This window comes from Mastomys coucha, unplaced genomic scaffold (genome assembly GCF_008632895.1).
Source record: "Mastomys coucha isolate ucsf_1 unplaced genomic scaffold, UCSF_Mcou_1 pScaffold13, whole genome shotgun sequence".
NCBI classification, from domain to species: Eukaryota; Metazoa; Chordata; class Mammalia; order Rodentia; family Muridae; genus Mastomys; species Mastomys coucha.
This window is the reverse complement of record NW_022196895.1, coordinates 2,849,371-2,870,586: the sequence shown is the minus strand read 5'-3', so window position 1 is coordinate 2,870,586 and position 21,216 is coordinate 2,849,371. Positions and strand designations below refer to the sequence as shown.

At 39.4% G+C, this 21,216-nt stretch overlaps 1 protein-coding gene across 5 annotated transcripts in view; it reads left to right on the top strand.

The window, feature by feature from the left end:
• Arhgap12 (Rho GTPase activating protein 12) overlaps nucleotides 1–21,216 on the top strand; it is a 97,383-nt gene that overhangs the window by 12,051 nt on the left and 64,116 nt on the right. For 4 of the 5 annotated variants that reach the window (XM_031364920.1, XM_031364918.1, XM_031364922.1 and 1 more), the window contains exons 2-3: nucleotides 5,066–5,103; nucleotides 5,767–6,521. In XM_031364920.1, coding sequence (XP_031220780.1) covers nucleotides 5,844–6,521 — 678 coding nt within the window. In that variant the 5' untranslated portion in view covers nucleotides 5,066–5,103; nucleotides 5,767–5,843. Of the gene's footprint in view, nucleotides 1–2,982; nucleotides 3,198–5,065; nucleotides 5,104–5,766; nucleotides 6,522–21,216 lie in introns of all 5 variants that reach the window. The other variant, XM_031364919.1, reaches the window with a different exon arrangement.

Here is a 21,216-nt window from a genome sequence, read left to right as displayed (position 1 = left end):
CTGGCTGTCCTGGAATTCTATAGACCAGGCTGGCCTCGAACTCAGAAATCCTTCTGCCTCCCAAGTGCTGGGATTAAAGGTGGGCCACCACTGCCTGACCATTTTTTTCTTTTTCTGAGACAGAGTCTCAATATACCCTGGCTGGCTTGCAGATTCACTGTGTACAGCAGGATGGCCTGAAACTCAGAGATCCTCCTGCCTCGGTCTGGGATGAAAGGCTTGGTTTACATGTTTCTTTTTTATTAAAATGCTTATTTCTGCAAATGCTTCTTTTCTGTTTCCTCATTTTTGTTTCATGCTTAAGTCTTGTTTTTGCGTTTCCTTCGCTGGTTCTCCGTTGTTGCCTCCTGTACCACTTTACAACTATCAACTTATTTCCTATCCTATTTTTGCTTTTTTTTTTTTTTTTTAAAGCCAGACTGGTTTATGATATTTGCCTTTCCTTCATTACATTGCCTATTTTAATTCAGAGAAGTATTTTATATTGTGTATCTGTTTATTCTTAGAAAGCTGGGATTCATTAAGAAAAAAACTTGAGCTTAATACTGACTAATGATTACAGGTATACACCTTAGAAAACTAGTTGGTGGAACAATTTCTTCTGCTGGTACATTGTGAATTTTGATGTTGCTCTGCTCATTAAATTTTATTTTATTTATTAGGTGCTTGTTTGAGGATTATTATTTTATTCTTACTTTTTCCCCTTTTGTGGTATTTGGGTACATACTAGGTAAGCAAGCAGTCTACCAATGAAGTTATATCTCCAGGTTTTTAAGAAATTACAAATTGATTTACCCTTTGACAGTTTTCTACATGTATATAATATATCTAGTCACATTTGTTCCCCATTTTCTTATCTTCATCTTATTGCCACTAACTCCCATCTTCAGTTATTTTATTATTTGTTTTGGGGGGGGTCTCACACATATTAGAGAAGTGTTCTACTACCGATAATAGTATGCTATAGCCTCATTATTGTGGAGAATATAGTGCCAAGAACTAGTGATTTAGCTTTGATATATTTAGATTGCTTAATATTTACATGCTTTTATGCATATTAGCATTTTATCATTCTGAGTACTAGCGTATCAGAATTGCTGCATGTGTTATGCATATCTGGAGTAGTCTTAAATTATAAACCTCTTAGGGATTAGTTACTTAAGTTTTTGTTTTTTCTTAAGATTTTATTTTCTTGTTTATTTTTGGTTTGGATTGTTTTGATATATCTAGTAAGATGTAGTTGGTTAAAGCAGATGTCCTTGGGGAGGAAGGTAACATTTGCTAAGCTGTGTAATTTGTGGTAGGTTTCTTAGTAATTTACACAAGAAAGACAATTTAAAAAATTAACAGATGGGGCTGGAGAGATGGCTCAGCGGTTAAGAGCACCAACTGCTCTTCTGAAAGTTCTGAGTTCAAATCCTAGCAACCACATGGTGACTCAACCATCTGACAACCTCTTCTGGTGTGTCTGAAGACAGCTACAGTGTACTTACATTTAATAAATAAATAAATAAGTAAGTAAGTATTTTAAAAAAATGAACAGATGGGAAAAAGAGGTTATTAGATGATAAAATAGCATGATGGAAAATAGTAAGTGAGCTGAAGATAGAGCGGTGGTCGATGTGATGGGCTCATCAGATGGCTAGAAACCTACGTTTGCTCTACAGAACTCACAGAAAAAGCCAAGCACAGTGGCATGTGATTGTAATCCAGCCCAGCAGAGATGGAGATGAGGTGCATCCTTGGGGTTTGCTGGTCAGCCAGCCTGCACTACGTGGTGCATTCCATACCAGTGAGAGACCCTGTCTCAAAACAAAACAAAAAACAAAACAAAGCCTGGTGTGGTGGTTCACATGCTTCATTTTAGGCAGAGGTAGGAGGATATCTATGAGTTTGAGGCCAGCCTAGTCTGCATAGGGAGTTCTAAGACAGAGGTGTTTAGTTGGACTTTGTCTCAAGGCAAAACAAACAAAATGATAGATGGTACCTGAGAATATCTGAGGTTGTCCTTTGACCTCTTTAGTGTGAGCATGTGGGTGGGCACACACACACACACACACACACACACACACACACACCCACCCTTTCCCACCTCTCCTCCATACATACAAAAGATGAATGTGTGTGCACGTGTTTGTTGAAATGTGAGGAAGAAGTGATTGCAACAGGGGAGGAAGAAGACTGGCAAGAAGCTTGCCAGTCTCATGTGAACATTTAAAGAATTGCTGAGAAAAGCAGAGGGAGGTTCAAAGCAGTAGACATGCAAAAATGGAATGTTCTGGTGCTTAGCAGTTTGTGTTTGGTGTGAACATGGATAGAGGCATGTGGTGATAAGTACTGAATAGGTTTCATTTCAGGAGTGTTCTGGTGAGAGTATTCTCTAGTTAAGTAAGCAGAATCCTATCTAAATTTATCAGAATAAATAGCTTCTGATCTGATTTAAGGAGAAGAGGAAGAAATAAATCCAAATCAAAGTAAACTTTCATTTTACTGTAGCCTGTTCTTAAACAAAATAGAATAAATGACTTACACAGTTATATATAGATTTTCACTTAGATCTGTTTTTTATAGTTATTAATATCTTAATTTCTTTCAAGGTATTCTTTACAGTAAGACTTCATTTTACTTGATTTTTCTTAGAATTATTTGTATTGTGTAATATGTAGTTTCTTAGATATTTTTGATTTTAATAGTTTAATGTTTTCCAGTTTCATTTCCTACCTCTTACCTCTGTTTTGACTAATAATTTATCTGTAACTTCTATTCATCATTTCCATGTGTCTCTTGTTCATTTCATCCACCCTGGTATGTGAGTACCTTTTTACATAGATGATATTATTTAACTACCACATTTACTTGCTTTCCCACATCTCATTGCCTTTATCTAAAACTGTAGATTGGATGTCTTATGTTGAATTAGTGAAATTGACTCCCCTGTAATCCTCCTTCTCCCTAACTATTCCTGCATACTTGTCTTTGTAGTCACTAGGGTGGGTGCAGTCATAAAGCCTGGCAGTAAAGAGGGAACATGGATTGGCCTGTAACTGTGATTGGAACTGATTGCTCTTCTCCAGTGCCACAGTCTCTAACAGTAGCATGAAATCAAACACTGTCTGACCAGTCCTGATGTTTCTAAGCTACAGTAATCTTGTGAAAAGTAGCTGCATGTCTCCATACTCATCTCCCTATCTTCAAAGGTACATCTTATTTTATGTTTCCCTGCAAAAAATAAAACCCAACTCATTCAAGGATAGAGTACAGTTACACTCCATGTACCAACCAGTCAAATTGTGAGATCTGTCATTGGCTGATTCCCTCATTGTTGGCTATCAGTGTGTTTACACAGACTGGATGCTTACTTATTTCATGTGGTCTCTTGATGCAGTAGGTGATGTGGTAAGCACAAGATGTATGAGGATGCTGCCAACATTATATGGGATAGATTACTGCTGAAGAACGTTTAAAAATATGTAAACATATGTATTAGATGGTAGTTTCTAAAGTATCAATAAAATGTATAAAAACAACTTACAGTAATTTATTATCATCAAGTACTATGCTCTGCATATTTGTTTTACGCCTTTTATACTACTGCAGCGTGGTAGGTGTGTGTACATTTGTGTTACAGAAATAGGAGTAATGTGTTTTTCATTTTTGCTGCCACCACTGTCTCAAAATTGTTTATTCTAACAAACAGGGATTATATGATAAACAAATTTGATAACTTTTTAGATCATTGTTTCCCTAAGTTCACGGTATTGAGTGGGACCAAAAACAGCATTTTTCAGCTTCACTGACATCTTAGGGACCACTGTGTGTGTGTGTCTGTGTGTGTGTCTGTGTGTGTGTCTGTGTGTTATGGCCCATGGAAGCCAAAAGAAAGCATTGGATCCCCTGGACTTGGAGTTCTAGACATCTGTGACCCACTGTGGATGCTAGTCTGAACTTAGGTCCTTTGGAAGACCAGCAGATTTTAATTGCTAGGCCATCTCTGTCACTGTTAGGAAGAGTTTTCGAAAAGTTGTGAAAAGTTGTGACTGATGTGTAGTAATACATGAAAGCAGAGATTGAACAGTTCAAAGTTTGGAAGCTCTCTTTACTATGATAAGCAAATTGGGCAGGATAAAGGTAATGTTTAGATAGGAGGTAGATTTTGGATGTGGTAAATTTTAGGTTCTTTTTTTTTTTTTGCTTGTTTCTTTTTGTTTTTTTGAGACAGGGTTTCTCTGTGTAGCTCTGGCTGTCCTGGAACTCACTCTGTAGACCAGGCTGGCCTTGAACTCAGAAATCCACCTGCCTCTAATTTTAGGTACTTCTGATTAACCAGTTTTGCTTATAAAAATGTCTGGTATTGAGGAATCTCTTCCCCTTTTCATTTTTCATGACATTGACTCTGAAAAGTTTATTTTTATTATCTAATAGAATGTTTTGCCTTCTGGATTTGTGTGTTTCCTAGTAATTGCATGAAGTGAAATATGCTTTTTTTTTTTTTTTTTTTAAGACTGGGTCTCACTATGTAGCTCTGGATGTCCTGGAACTTACTGTGTAGACTAGGCTGGCCTCAAAACCCACCTGCTTCTGCCTCTCAAGTGCTGATATTCAAGGCACATACCACTCTCCCCGGATGATAAGAACACCGCACACCTAGGTTTCACTCTTGATTGGTAGGGTTGATTGTTTGGCTTAAAGCTTTTCATTGAAAAGGAAGCATTGCAGTGTCTGTTTCCCTTCTTATAAAGAGTGAGTAATCTGTGGGGAAATGTGGTAGGATTCCTAACAACTTTAAACAGATACATCATTATTCTCTAGTCCCACTCAATACCATGAACTTAGGGAAACAATGATCTAAAACGTTACCAAATTTGTTTATCATATAATCCCTGTTAGAATAAAAGTAAGGGATTTTGAGACAGTGGTGGCAGCAAGCAAAGGCAGTGGCAAAATTGATCCCTGTGTTCCTTATCACTGCCATAAAAATGATGCTTCCAAAATTATACAAATTATGTGCTTATTAGTCTTTAAGGAATCTTGTTTAGAGATATAAATTTTTTTATTTAATTTTTAGGTTTAAATGAAACACCAGATGGTTTACAGCCTTCCAAGGTAAGCTTAATGCTTTTTTTTGAAATAGTGTAACTGTATTTGTTAATTTATTAATTAATTTACTTACCTCCTCAGCTTACTAGCTTTGTCTTAGAGACTATAGGCCTCAGAAGAGTAATTGCTTTTACACACAATGTACAACCTGTCACGTGGGAACTTGCATGGAATTTTTGACCTATGCCATATTAGTGCTGAAAAAGTTTCAAGATTTTAAAATTTTGGATCAGTGATACATAGGCTATACTATAAATGGGTGGCTTTAAACAGTGACATTAATCTCTGCAGTTGGGTGGCTCTGGCAGGCAGATCTTGATGAAGTCAGCCTGGGTTACAAGATGAGAACCTCTATCCAGTTTTTTCAAAGTGTTAGTGTTGACATTTTTTTTTTTTTTTTTTGGTTTTTTGAGACAGGGTTTCTCTGTATAGTCCTGCTGTCCTGGAACTCACTCTGTAGACCAGGCTAGCCTCTTAGATCGTAAATAACTAATTATTAGAATGAAAATGTCTTAAATGTAGGCTGATACATGTGTTACTAGACATGCTTACTTTATGGAGGTTAAGATTTGAAGGTAATGATTTTTAAATGGTATGTATAGTGTTTATGACTATCAAATTTAGATTACATTAATTTTTTTCTTTATTCTTTCTCTGCTTAAATAATAGTGTTATATTAATGCATCAAGGCACAAGGCATAATGTGGCATGCTATCTGTTCTGAGAGTGAGTATTACTGAGTAGAAATGGCTGAGAGAACTGGGAAGATTGCTGCAGGACAAGCGTATATTGAGGTGGAGTATGATTATGAGTATGACGCAAAGGACAGGAAGATTGTGATCAGACAAGGGGAGCGCTACCTCCTGGTGAAGAAGACCAATGATGACTGGTGGCAAGTCAGACCTGATGAGAACTCGAAAGCATTTTATGTGCCAGCACAGTATGTCAAGGAGGTCACTCGCAAAGCACTGATGCCGCCTGTGAAGCAGGCAACAGGACTGCCAAATAACTCTATTAAGACAATACAGAGTATGCATCTCCAAAGATCGACAGAAAATGTGAACAAAATGCCTGAGCTTTCAAGTTTTGGAAAGCCATCGTCATCTGTTCAAGGAACAGGTTTTATTCGTGATGCCAATCAGAATTTCGGATCCAGTTATAATTCAGGCCAAACTCTCAACCTAAGCCTGGACCTGACCCATAATAACGGGAAGTTTAACAGTGACTCACATTCTCCTAAAGTTTCCAGCCAGAATAGGACACGCTTATTTGGTCATTTTCCAGGGCCAGAGTTCTTGGACATAGAGAAGACTAGCTTCTCTCAGGAACAGTCATGTGACTCAGCTGGAGAAGGCTCGGAAAGAACACACCAGGATTCTGAGTCTGGAGACGAACTTAGCAGCAGCTCCACTGAGCAGATGAGGGTAAGAGAAAAGGCCGGTGAAATTCGAGTTTGCCTAAATAAAAATGATGCTTTAATTAAAACCATAGTGTTATGAATTTGGTTGTTTTGCTTTATATGTTCAGAACACATGAAGTCTATCCTGATTTAAAGAGCAGAAAGAAAATATGTAAAATAGCCGGTGACATTCACAGAGAATCCCTATGTGGTATTCATAATTCTTATATCTATGGGGATGGGAGTTACTTTGAGCCTGAAAACATTTTTTCTCCCCACTGATGTGCATTAGGTAGGAAGTGCTTCCTTCAGCAGTAGGTAATTCATTCTTTAGGAGAAAATATGTTTTGTTTTCTGGTTGTACTTTTTGACTTGTTGCTAGCAAGTGCTAGGTGTAAAATATGGGTGTATGGGAAAGATGCCACTGGCATATTAGTGGCTAACTTGCTTATTGAAACTTACCCTGGCTGGGCAGTGGTGGCACACGCCTTTAATCCCAGCACTTGGGAGTCAGAGGAAGGTGGATTCTGAGTTTGAGGCCAGCCTGGTCTACAGAGTGAGTTCCAGGACAGCCAGGATTACACAGAGAAACCCTGTCTCAAAAAAAAAAAAACAAAAAGACTCTCACCTCTTGCTCCCTCTCTCCCCCTCCTTTCCCCCTCCACATGGCCATGGCCGGTCTCTACTTTTCTACCTTCTATCTCTCTCTGTTTTCTACACTAAAGCTCTAAAACAAACAAACAAAAAGAAACTTACCCTGGAACACCATGCAGTGTGAATAACTGTATTTCAGTTATGTTTGTATCTGAAGTATTTCCCCTTGATGGCAGTGAATACTTGACCAGAAAGAATGGTGTTACAGGTTTGGTCTTTACCTAGCTTTCTTTTCAGATTGTGTATGCTAGTTTATTTTCAAACAGAGTCATTTAAAAACATGTATGAAATTGGGCATGTATTTGGGCAATTCTGATTTTTTTTTTTTAAAGAATGTATTTATTTAATGTATAAGAGTACACTGTCATAGGGTTACAGATGGTTGTGAGCCACCATGTGGTTGCTGGGAATTGAACTCGGGACCTCTGGAAGAACAGTTGGTGCTCTTAATGGCTGAGCCATCTCTCCAGCCCTGAGCTAAACTCTTAACTCTTATAATAAAATTATTCAGTATTTGCTGAGGCACACCTTGAATCTTAGCACTCAGTTTCAGTGTGAGTCTTTGTAGACTCTGTAGTATTTGCTGAGGCACACCTTTAACCTTAGCACTCAGGAGGCAGAGGGAGGCAGATCTCCGTTGCAGTCAGGATGGTCTAAATAGCAAGTTCCATACCAGTCAGAGATACATAGTGAGATCCTGTCTTTAAAATATGTGTGTATGTTTACATATATACAGACATACATATGTATAAAGAGAGATATTTCTGAAATGTTTGTGTATGTAGTTAGTTCCTTATGGAACCTGGAGGCCTTGGGGAAGATGTATTTCCTATTCCATCCAGCCATAATTATTGTTTCACAGCTAAAACTGTATTTTATATTTATGTTCACAAGCAATCCCCTGTTCTTTCAGTTAAAATCATCTTAAGTTCCCTGCACTGGGAATTCATGGCTCCTGATCTTTCATGGGTCTAGCACCATTTGAAAGTCTTATAAAGAATTCTTTGGCAGGCTTTTAGCTCTCCATGGCAATGGTCTCAAATCTTTTGCATTTTCTTCTTTTTGCTGATTCACTTGTACTTTCTTCTGGTCTTATCAGATCACTTTGCTTTATACTTAACAGCAGAAAATAAGTTCCCAAACAAAATACCAAAAAGCTGTGGTATAAAAATAGGGAGCACATTTGCATAGTAGTCAGTAATGCCAGCTTTCATTTTTATCTGATTCCAGCATTGGGGTTGGGGGATTAGCTTTATTTTACTCATTTTGTAATGCTCAGGATGAACCTTGGACCTTCATGTATGCTAGGCAAAACACTCTACCACTGAGCTACATCCTAAATTGAAGGATATTTCATTTATTTTACTTGTCTGAGTGTTTTATCTGCATGTACTTATGTGTACTATGTATGCCTGGTGCCTGCAGAGGTCAGAAGAGAAGGTGACAGATTTCCTGGAACTGGAGTTAATGGATGGTTGTGAGCCACCATGTTTGTTGTAGGAACCAAACCTTGGTCCTCTGCAAGACCTCTTAACTGCTGAACCACCTCCCTTGTCCTGAGGGGAAAGTTCTTTTTTTTTTTTTTTTTTAAAGATTTATTTATTACTATAGACGAAGAGGGAGTCAGATTTCATTACAGGTGGTTGTGAGCCACCACATGGTTGCTGACATTTGAACTCAACAACCTTCAGAAGAGCAGTGCTCTTACCCACAGAGCCATCTCACCAGCCCGGAGGGGAAAGTCCCTTAACCTGTGTTAAGGAGTAGTCACAGGGATGTTGAGGCACTTAGGGCAGTGGGCATCTATTGCGGCTTAATTAACTATCAAATTTATCAGCTTTCTCTGCTTTTGTGGGTCAGTAGTACATGAATGAAGAAGCTTGGGTTCTCTTGGGGCTGCAGTCTTAGGCAAGCCAAGCTGAGATGAAGAATTACTTGTAAAGCTTTGCTTACAATGTTGCCTCTTCACAGTGGTTTGAATGTAGCAAGTAGACTTCCCCAGAATGAGCAATCAAAGAGTGTGAGCATGGTAGAAACATGGTAGATCTTCAGTTCCTGGTCTTGGAAATCCCACTGTCATATCCTGTTGATGATGCATCTCATCCCTCTTTTCTGTGGGAGACTGCACATAAGTGAGTAACAGGATTTGAGGATTAGTGAGGGGGATACTTTGAAGGTTGTCTGTTAACAGATTTTCAGTAAACCACACTTGACCACTGTGATTGTCATTATTTCTTTTTTTTTATTCCCACCATCAAAACGTCTGTGTTGGCAGTTGCCTTTCTCCTGGTATAGTGCAAACATATCTTTTAAACATCTTAAACATTTCTGTTAAAATGTATGCTCTTTATACGTGCTCTTTGTACTTTTTCATGACCCTCTGCAAAACATGATGTTATGTTTATGGCTTCAGATTCACTGCTAAGTCTTTACTATCATCATTTAATATATATATGTATATATATATATACATATACATATGTGTGTGTGTACATACATACGGTGTGTATGTGTGTGTGTGTGTGTCACCCACATGCAAGTAAGAGGACAACCTCAGCTGCTTTGCTTGCCTTACAGCTTGTTTTTGAGGCATGGCCTCTTGTTCACCTCTGCACTGTATATTCCAGGCTAGCTATCCTGTGAACTTTTGAGGGATTCTCTTTTCTCTGCTTCCCATCTTGCCCTAGGAGTATGCTGGCATAAGATACTGTTACATCTAGCTTTTTGTTTTTGAAACAGGGTTTTTCTGGTATCCTTGGCTGTCTTGGAACTCACTCACCAGGCTGGCTTCAAACTCACTATCGTCTGCCTCTGCCTCCACCTCCTAAGTGCTGGGATTAAAGAAAGGCATAGGCCACCACCTCTGGTGCATCCAGCTTTTTACAAAGGCTCAAAGGAGTCAAACTTCAGTCAGCATCAGGCTTGTGTAGTCAGCACTTTTGCTTGCTGAGCCATCTTCCCCAGAATTTAGATTTGCTTGTATTTCCCCCTTTTGTAACTCTGCTTTTCCCGTATTGCTTCATCACTCCTTTCCCTTATCTACTGAGCCATCTCCTTGGCCCCTTCACCACTTCCCATTAGATAGACTGATAGTTCTTAATAGTCAGGAATACTAAGTTGTCTGTCAGACAGCTTGCAAAGATTTTATCCTGTTGTGTAGCTTTTCATTCTTTTGGTTAGGTCTTTCCCAGAACCAGTGTTTCATTTTGATGAACTCCAGTTTATTGGTTCTCTATGTGCATCATAGCAATTTTAGGTATATTTGAAGAAACTCACTAGGGGGTGAGTTGTATGTATGTGTATCTTCATAAGTACACACATAGACAAAGCAGGGTGTATTTTAAACACTTGGTTTGCACAAATATACAGGCTTGCAATTTCAGAATCTGGATTTTCTGGCAGGTGATGATGCTCTAGGAAAACAGTAGTTGCTAGTGCTTTTGTTGTCATATCCAAGAGTCCATTGCCAAATCTGAGGTCATGACAATGGACTCTGTGCCTTCTCCTGACACTTGTATAGTGAAGTTTTTAATTATTCTGAGTTATTTTTCATGTAAAGTAGTCCTGGCTGTTCTGGAACTCACTCTGTATACCACACTGCTCTTAAACTCACAGAGGTCCACTTGCCTCTGCCTCCCATATCTTAAGTTTCCTGTCTGGTAAATCTAGCGTCTGTACTGTGTCCAAGTGTCTTAGTCAGGGTTTCTATTCCTGCACAGACATCATGACCAAGAAGCAAGTTGTGGGGGAAAGGGTTTATTCAGCTTACACTTTGCACATTGCTGTTCATCACCAGAGGAAGTCAGGACTGGAACTCAAGCAGGTCAGGAAGCAGGAGCTGATGCAGAGGCCATGGAGGGATGTTCCTTACTGGCTTGCTTCCCCTGGCTTGCTCAGCTTGCTTGCTTACAGAACCTAAGACTACCAGCCCTTCCCCGTTAATCACTAATTGAGAAAATGCCTTACAGCTGGATCTCATGGAGGCATTGCCTCACCTGAAGCTCCTTTCTCTGTGATAACTCCAGCTGTGTCAAGTTGACACAAAACCAGCCAGTACACCAAGTTTGATTGTGTTACTTGCTTTTTTTTTTTTTTTTTTTCGAGACAGGGTTTCTCTGTGTAGCCTTGGCTGTCCTGGAACACACTCTGTAGACCAGGCTGGCCTCGAACTCAGAAATCCACCTGCCCACCAAGTGCTGGGATTAAAGGCGTGCGCCACTGTCGCCCAGCTTGTGTGTGTGTGTGTGTGTGTGTGTGTGTGTGTGTGTGTGTGTTACTTGCTTTTATTACTATGTTTTGTTGTCTTTCAGCATGCCTTCCAGCTTTTGGTTGAAAGTCAGATATGTATCAAATAATAGTAACTGAATTAAATAGGCCTGTAGTGTAAAGTGTTAGGCTAATTTGGCCAGAAATTGGTTTTTGTTTAGTGTTTATTGTAGTTGTACAGACTAGATGCTTGAAATTTAGTATCTGGCTCTGTTGCTTTGTGAATTTTGGGGGGTTGGTTGGTTGTGAGGTTGATTCCTTCCTTCCTTCTTTCCTTCCTTCCTTTCTTCTTTTCACTTTTTCTTTTTTAAGACAGTCTCAGTGTACCCCACACTGGCCTTAAACATTCAAGACTAGCCTTTAACTTCCTCCTGCTTACCTCTCCCAAGTGCTAGGATCACAAATGTGTGGCACTATGCCTAGTCTCCTCTAACAGCTCCCTCTTTATCTACTTCTTGGGCTGTTTCCTCTGCAGGACCTTGTGGGTCCACAGAAGCCCACAATAGGAAGGTGTCACAATATTCTGTAATCCTGTGGTTAAATCTCAGTCTTACACTGTTTGCTGTTGGGCTGTGGGTTTCTTCATTTTACTCTTTCCCTTAGGGGAGACCAGAAGCCTCTTCAGAGGGCTTTGGAGTGTAGGGAATGCTTTCTCCAGGTTGGATGAACTCTGTTGAAGTTTGCTTGTTTGTTTTCCTTTATTAGCAGGGACTGCTTGGACTTTAGTTCGCTGGCTCACCTTTTCTCTTCTTGTCAGAGGAGCCACTGAAAGACTCATAATAGCCTTGGAAATAAACTCCACCAAAATACAGGGTCTCTCACAGAGGCCAGTCCCAATAGTGTGTGCATTAATTCATCATGAATCAATTAGGTTTTCCAATCAGTGTATAATGCTAGTAGTGGAAGGAAAAATTAAAGCTTTAGACCCGTGCTGACTAGGAAGAAAAGTTATGGGTCTAAGAATCCATCACAAGCTGGCCCACATAGGCCTGGGAAAGAGCAAACAAGTTGTTAGATATCATAAGAGCTGGCAGGTCAAGAAGACATAAAACTATAAACATAGAGGAAAACATCCAGGCAAACGAGGACATGTCCAAGGCCTAGGCCTGCAAAGACGTGCCTGGCGGACACTAAGTAATGGACCATCTGGTCCTCTCAGATATGGTTTAAGGTCAGATGCTTTGTTGACTCAGATTAACACAAACCTTAGGAATTTTCCACTCTGTTCTGCACGTAATAGTTAATACTAGCCAATCATGTATGACCACACTGATCCCTTTGTTCCCTCAGACCTTTTCCCTATATAAACCCCTAACTTTCAAGCCTCGTGGTCGGCTCCACTATCTCCTGTGTGAGATAACTGTGGTGCCGAACCAGAGCGCCCTGAAAATTAAAATATACCTCTTGTAATTACATCAAGATGTGGTCTCTCGTGATTCCTTGGGTGTATGTCCTCCCGAGATTTGAGTGGGGGTCTCCCCCAGGGGTCTTTCAGTAGTTTCTGTTTAGCTGCATCTCCTCTGCAACTCAGGGTTTACCCCTTCAAATGTTGGAGTAGTAGTTTGCCATGAGACTTTGGTTGCCTGATGGGTGCAGGAAATCATGAATTTTGTGACTTTTGGTTTTGTCTTGATGTTAAGAGAGTGAGGACTTTGACATTTTCTGCAACTTAGAACTAAAATTGGAAGTTGATAAGATTGTGAGTAAAAAAAAACAATTAAAATTAGTGTGTGTGTTGAGTAGGGAGTAGTGTGTGGAGTCAGAACACTGGATTCTCCTGCCATTGTTTTAGGGTCAGATACGTCAGGCTCTGTGGCGAGGGCTGCCCACCAACTCCTTTTGCATTTTTGTTGCTATTTGGCTTACTAATATATAATTGGTGATTTTTGAACCCGGGCCATTCTTCCTGGATAATACCAGTTTTGGTCATGGTTACATGAATGATCTAACTGGTCAGTGATCTTATATATATTGCTGAAATTTATCTATTAAGTTTTTTTTGCATTTGAACTAAAAAGATGTTGCTTTTGTGTTTTGAGTGTGTGTGTTTTTGATCTGTTGCTCATTAATTAGGATATCAAAAATGAGTGGGGAAGTATTTCCTCTTTTGTACTTAGTGAGATGATGTGTAGTTTTGATAGAATTTTCCTCCGATTCCTCTTGGGTATCATGTTTGTTTTCATTAATAATGTTAGAAACAGAGAAGAATCTTGGTATGGAACAAAGGGACACAGGAAAAAGTAAAGGTAGCTTGGCAAGCTAATGTCTTTTTATAAAAAATGCTACACCAGAGCTCAGCGGTGCTAGCAAGCACACTTAGAAAGATAGTTTCTGTATTTTTTATCCCTGATGTAGGTGGTGACTGCAACTCGTCCTTTCGGTGGGAGCTTGACTTCACAGTTAGATTGGCTAGTTACTGCAGAGGGTTCAAGTAATATGAGTCTTTGCTGGGTTAATTCTTTTTCATAGAAAAAAAAGAGTTAAAATAGTTATTGGTATTAAAAATTATCAGTTTAATTTTGGGGAGATCAGGTTAGTTTCATTGAAGTTATCAAGTCTATACTGGCAGTATTCTTTTATTGCCATTTCACAATGTACGGTCTTCATTGATATCTGTTTCATTGATCTTTTCACATAGCCCAGTACTTGTGAATTTGTTGCTGCTGCTGCTCCTCCTCCTCTCCTTTTTTTTTCTTTGTTTGTTTGTTTGTTTGTTTGTTTGTTTTTGGAAACAGGACTTTTTGTAGTCCATTTTGGCTTTGAACTATGTAGAACTGTGTAAAATGAGTTTGAGCTCCCAACCATTCCGGGAAGATTAAGGCACTTCTCACCATGCCTAGCTACGTCTTTGGTATGTTCCTGTTCTGCTCCAGGTTCCTCATCCAGGAAGCTTAGCTCATTGCTTTACAACTCTCCTCATTCCCAGCATGAGCACTTGTGAAAGTCTCCCCAGCACTACGTTAGCTTTCTACAGCAAGTGTGCTGTATTTTGTCTTCATACTGTTGAACTCAGTGCGTTTGAAACTTTGAACGTTTGCTTTTTAAACGTGCTAATGGTATATTTGGAGAAGTATCTTGTTTAGTTTTCCAAGTGTTTGGAGATTTCTTTTTTCCACTTTTGTATTACTGGTTTATGGTTTGGTAACAATCTGTCTGTGATTTAATTTTTTAAAAAAATTTCGTGGTATATGTTTTATAGACACTAAAATAGTGTATTATACCATGTTGTTGGTCTATAGTTTTGATGAGACCCTTAGGTTTAATGGTGTTGAGTCTTTTATAGTCTTGCTGAAGAGTCCTGTTGGTAGGTAAGTCTGTCTTAAGTCCTTCTACTTGAGTTTATATATTTTTACCATCACTTTTGGTACATATACTTTTCCAGATTGTTATACTTTCCTGCACATTTTACATCTTTATAAATATTCATCTCTGTTTCTGGCAATTTTCTTTGCTGTGAGACATACTGTATCTGTTCTCATAGAAACATAAAGGTAGGCCTTTTAAATTTCTCCTCCTTTGCCAATCTTTGTCTATTAAGGGGCACAGACTGTTGAAACCTAATAAAAACATAATACTTAACTACTATTGATAGCTAACCCTTACATCTGCCATTTTACATTTTATTTTGTTTTTTTTTCCTTTCTGTTTCTGTTTTTTTTTTTTTTTGGTTTTTCGAGACAGGGTTTCTCCGTGTAGTCCTGGCTGTCCTGGAACTCGCTCTGTAGACCGGGCTAACCTCGAACTCAGAAATCTGCCCACCTTTGCCTCCCAAGTGCTGGGATTAAAGGCGTGCGCCACCACCGCCTGGCTTCTGTTTCTTTTCTTTGACATTTTCCAGAATTCTCTTTGGGATGCTTTGTTGTGTTCCAGACATTTGTGTAGTTGTAATGTTTGCTCCAATCTTTGTATATACCGGCATGATTTGTCATTCTGCTGGTGTCATGTTGCCAATTTGAGTAAACCATGAGTTTATTCTACCATTTGTAACTGTCCTAAGCACAACCTCACACTGTATTATTTTTGTTGCAACTCTAGAGGTGCACTCAGAATTCTTTCTTCCTTGACCTTCCAGGTTCTGCTTGTCATCATTTCCATTTTGTCTAGAGAACCAGCACACTTAATTATTCATTTAGGGAAAATTTTAAGTTTTCAGCCACCTGAGGATATTTTGATTTCTCCCTTATTTCTGAAGAATGTTTTTTTCATTTATTTGTTTTTATAAATATACAATTCTGGGTAGCTTTTCTTTTTTAGTCAGTTTTCAAAAGCACTTGAATCTTCTGGCTTCTTTGGTTTTTGATGAGAAGTCAATTTTCCTTTTAGCTTTCTCTTACAAATGAGCCTTGTTTTTCTTGTAACTGCTTTCATCTTTTTTTTTTTTGACTATGATGGTTTTAGAGTGCATCTCGGTGGTTTTATCCTGTTTGTAGTTTGCTTAGTTTGCTTCTATAGGCTTCCCCACCCCCAAGCTTGGTAAGTTTTTGACATTCTACACTTTTTTCAGCCTTACACACACACACACACACACACATACGTCCCCCTCCCAGCAATTCTGACGATATGAATGAATGTTGGATCATTTGCTACAGTTTCATGGGTACCTTGGGTTCTGTTTATTTTTTTTTAATCTTCCTTCTTTTTGTTGATGGAATTGGCTAATTGTTGTTAATAGGATGATCTGGAGTTTGAGGTCAGCCCAGGCTGCATAGCCAGTTTCTGTCACAAAAAGCAAATGCTTGAAGTGGGGGGGGGGGGTGTTTCATCTTTCTGTCACTCCATTCTCATGTCTGTAATATTTTCTTAATTGTTCCCATGATTTTTAGTTCTAAAGTGTCTGTTTCTATTTCTCTCCATATGTGCACCATTCCAGTTAGCCTCTTGTTCCTTTGTTAAAGCACCATGATCAAAAGTAACTTGGGAAAGAAAGTGTTTTTTTCCTTCATCATCAAGGGAAGCCAAGGCAGGAATTCAAAGCAGGAGTTTGAAGCAGAAAGCATAGGGGAAGGAGGACTGTCTGGCTTGTTTCCTCTGGCTTGCTCAGCTACCCTTGTATAACCCATGCTTACCTGACTAGAGATAACATTGCTCATAGTGGGCTGGGCCCTCCTACACCAATTAGGAATTAAGAGAACACCCCACTGATATGTGTGGGGAGCCGTGAATCTTGAGAGGCATTCGCCATGGCAAGATGGCGCCTAAACAACTGTTTGCGCATGTGTGTAGAGTGAAAAGACCATGTCACGGCCCATCCCGGGGCGTTACGTAGGGTAATGAGTGAACAGCCAATCATGAGCAGACACGCCACGCTGTGGGCAGATACCCTGCACTGTGGTGTATATAAGCAGTGCGGATTTTGGGCTCGACCCTTTTTTCACTATGGATGGAGACAAATAAACAGTTGCTGCAGAAGGAACCTAGTGTCCGCGTGTCTTCTTCCCGGCGAGAGGACCACGCGGGCTACAGATATGTCCCTAGGTTAATCTTTTTTTTTTAAAGATTTATTTGTTATTATACATAAGTACACTGTAGCTGACTTCAGACGCTCCAGAAGAGGGTGTCAGATCTCATTACGAGTGGTTGTGAGCCGCCATGTGGTTGCTGGGACTTGAACTCAGGACCTTCAGAAGAACAGTCTGGTGCTGTTACCCGCTGAGCCATCTCACCAGCCCCCCCAGGTTAATCTTAATGGAGTCAATTCCTCAATCAAGGATCTCTCTTCCTGGGTATGTCAAGTGGTCACACATGTATTTATATTTACTTTTTAAAATATTTTATTTTGCAGAACTGGGGATCAAACTGTGGGCCTTGCAGATGCTAGGCAAACACTTTTGTCAATGAACAACATCCCCAACCCTTCTGGGTTAGCTACCTTACTCTGACAACAGACGTTTCCTCATTACTACTGTGTGAAGGAGGTAGTTTTGATGGCTGTGTCCTGACTGATACCTGTCTGGTTTTGACATGCCGTGATACTTGGCCCTGAGACTTTCATTACTGCTGATGCTAATAAGAGTTCTGCTCTCCACAAGGCTTTCTCTGACACAAATCTAGCATGGAGTGGAAGGAGCTGCTCTTGTTAAATTGTAAAGGACTTGTCTGCGTGTGTGTTGTGTGGTGGACTAGATGCCTAGTTACTGACCCGCAGTGATTATTCTGGTTCCTTCCTCCTCCGCCTTTCTGACACTAGTCTGGCAGTAGTTAGGGTGCTTTGTGATGCCCTGGTGAGTGTTGAAGTCTTTGTCTATTTAGACCTTATTGGTAAGGTGGGGTGAGGCAGAGTTTTTTGTTACCCCCTCCTTTATGGCATTTGCCTGGAGCTGAGTGTTTATATATGAAAGCTTTCATTGAGCTAGAATGTCTCTTTTTTTGGCCTCTGCCTGACAGGGCAGGGGTTTGTTTGAGGGACTTTTTGGTCTTACTATGCCTTTTGGTGTTGCTGACTTCTTCCTTTCCTATCTTTAATGTAGGAAACCAAAAGTAAATGAACAGAACTCACTTTCCCCATATCACTGTTCTCACTTTCTGTCAGAGAATTTGTGGATCTGTGTCATATATTAATCTCAGAATTTAGAGTTGTACTTAATGGGAAATAGGAAAAAATACATTTATTCTTCCTGAAATTGGAAATGGTTGCTTGTTTTAAATATAAATTTTTAAGTCTTTCTTTTAAGGACTTATCTTTATGTGTGCCTGTGTGAGTGTATGTGTGGGCATGCCTGTGGAGGCCAAAAGAGGGTATTGTATCCCCCTGTGGCTGTAGTCATCTGTAAGCCTCCTGCGTGGCACTGGGAACCAAGCAAGAGTACCTTAAAAAGGATGGAGCACTCATAACCCTTAGATGCTGAGTCATTTCTCTAGTCTTTTTGATCTTTTAGCCTAGCTTATTCCTGGTTTCTGTAGTCCGTCTTTCATGGCAAGCTTCCATTCTACAGTGGGTTCCCTCTGCTGTGCTCATCACAGTTGTGATTGCTTTCTCTTTCTTCTACCACTAGTTTTTAATCCCCAGGTCAAACTTGGTTATCTGAGTGTATATGGTGTTTAGTGTAGTATACCTATTGTTTAGCAGATGTGCTAAATCATCAACACAAGCTTATAGATGTACACTCCTTGTTTCTACCTGGAAAATAGTATTTAGGAGAAATGTTATTTCCTTATGTTATTTATTGTGTGGATGTGCCACAGTACACATGTGGAGATCACAGGACAACTGGTAGTAATTGTTTTTTTCTTTCCACCATGTGGATTCTAGGGATGGAACCCTGGTTGTTAGGTCTTGTATAAGTGCCTTTAGTGACTAAGCCATCTTGTCTACCTGATAAAACACAACCTTTAAGGAAGAATTGGTGGAAGAAGTTGTACTTGATTGTAGAGACTCCAAAATTTGAATGAAAACAAAATCACAAAATTCATACTGCAAGGAATAGCTCAGTGGCACAGTGGGTGTCTAATGTATGCAAGGCCTTCATCACTGCCATCACACCACAAAAGTCAAGGTAGTGAGACCTAACTGGATAGCCCCCACAGCAAAATTCACAGAGACAGATACACTGTGTGCAGTGTCTTCCATAGGTTTAGGTCTTTTCAAAGTTCATACCATTGGAAGAAATGAAGATGAAACTTTAAAATCAAAACAGAAGATAAGAGAGGCCCTGGTGGTATATCAGAAGCAGAAGTCCCTGCAAGGTCAGGTCTGGCCTGGTGTATATGTGAGTTCAGCTAGAGCACTATATAGAAGAACTCGTCTCAAAACAAAACAAGAAAATAATATAGCCCTGAAAATAATGGTAAACAGTTCATACTTTAGTCCCCATACCCCTCCCCCACCCCCTCTAATACTTGAATTGTTAGTCAGTCTTTCCAGTCTTAAGCATTAAAGTAGACTTCAGCAGAAGACTGACAAAATACTAAGAGAAATAATGATTGACAAAGTCCCATTAGGAAGAAGACAAATACTGTACATCTAAGAATGAAATTGTTTTTTAAAAAAGTTTCATTCCAGAAGTCTGTAAAAACTATTTTACAAGTAGAATTTCAGTTTAAAATGAACGAGGGATGTGATTTTTCAAGCTAGTTGCATTTTTTAAAATTAATGTTAAATACCTTTGTTTTAATGCTTTAAAAGAGGTTTTCGTAAACCTGTGTTCCCTGTATCAGCATTTTTCAGTCAGTGGGTTGTGCCCTTTTCAAGGGGTGTGGGGGGAGGGGGAGGGGGAAGGAAGGAGGGAGGGAGGGAGGGAGGGAAAGAGAGAGAGAGAGAGAGAGAGAGAGAGGGAGAAAGAATATGAATATGAATGATCTTTTCATAGGGGTGGCCTAAGTTCACTGGAAAACACAGATATTTACATTATGATTCCTAACAATAGCAAAGTTACAGTTATGAAGTAACAGTGAAAATAATTTTATCGTTGGGGGTCACCACAATTTGAAGAACTGTGTTAAAGAGTCATAGCATTAGGAAGATTCAGAACTTCTCTGCTCTAGATGGTGTTAATCCAAAACTAGGCTTTTGCAACAACAGCAGATTGTCTCCTTTCATCCCAGTCCTTGTTCTCTGCTGATCTTTTTCTTAGGGCCTCCCCACCAGGCTATTGGGGTCAGTGGAGGCTCTTAGCTTTCCCAGAACTTAGTGAGATGCAGCTGGACACTTGCCTGACCTTACACAAAGTTCCTACTTAGTGATGCTCTTATTCCTTAGAACTGGTCCACAGTCAGGAGCCTTAGCTTAGGGAGAGGCTACTACAGCACTACTCTAGAGCACCCCTGGAGCAATCTTTGCTTATTTGGTGAATTTGTTTGAAGACCTAAACCTGGTATTGAAAAGGTGATTTTTGTTGTTATTATTGTTGTTAAATTATGCTGTTTAAGTTCTAATTGTCATATTTAGGAAGCAACCTATTTGTAGCTTACAGTTGTCTCTTGAGCACAAGTGTAACTACTGTTTAGTTTTCTTTGTTTTAAATTTAAAACAGAATGGTGTTTGAATTTGGATATGGTAGATGTAGGCTTTGGATATCATACTGTTTTGATACATGACTTTAGACAAACCATCTAATCTCAACACCTCAAGTTTTTCACTTGTAGAAATGAAACTCAGAATTGTGGCTAGATGTAAACAAGCTCTAGTATGTGTGTAAAATTACCTGTGAGTCTGGCATAGGAGGGACCACATGGCATAATGTTATTTCTGTTTACTGCTTGGTGGCAATGTATACACACTATGATGTTAGAGATTGTAATGACAGCAAATATGAGTGTAAAGTCTCATAGCACTCTTTCTATAATTTTAAGGGATTACTGGGTTTTAAAATACTCATGAATCTCTCATATTGATTTAGAAAGTTGTACTTGAGTGCAAAAGTGAGCTAACATTATACCCTTAATTATGGTTGGTAGATTCTATTGCATTATGTACTTTTCCTAGAGAAACTGAGGTCAGATCACTCAAAAAAGGTGATGGCAGAGTCTAGGCCAACTGATGTTGCACTCTTGGTTATCCCCTTGCCTAGAGTATATTAAATCATATTTACGTCCATGGCTCTTTAAAGGTAGAGATAATTACTTTGATACAGCTGAGCATGTGACTTGTATCTTTAGAAAGTAAAACTGGAAAAGCTGGAAACTAGAACTGGCTTTAAATTTATTTTTGTTTAAAAAACCCCATATTTTTGTGTGTGTGTGTGTGTGTGTGTGTGTGTGTGTGTATGTGTGTGTTGGGGGGTGACAAGGATGAATACCCATGTGCCATGGCACATATGGAGTACAGAGGACAACTTGAAGGAATTGTTTCTCTCCTTCTACCG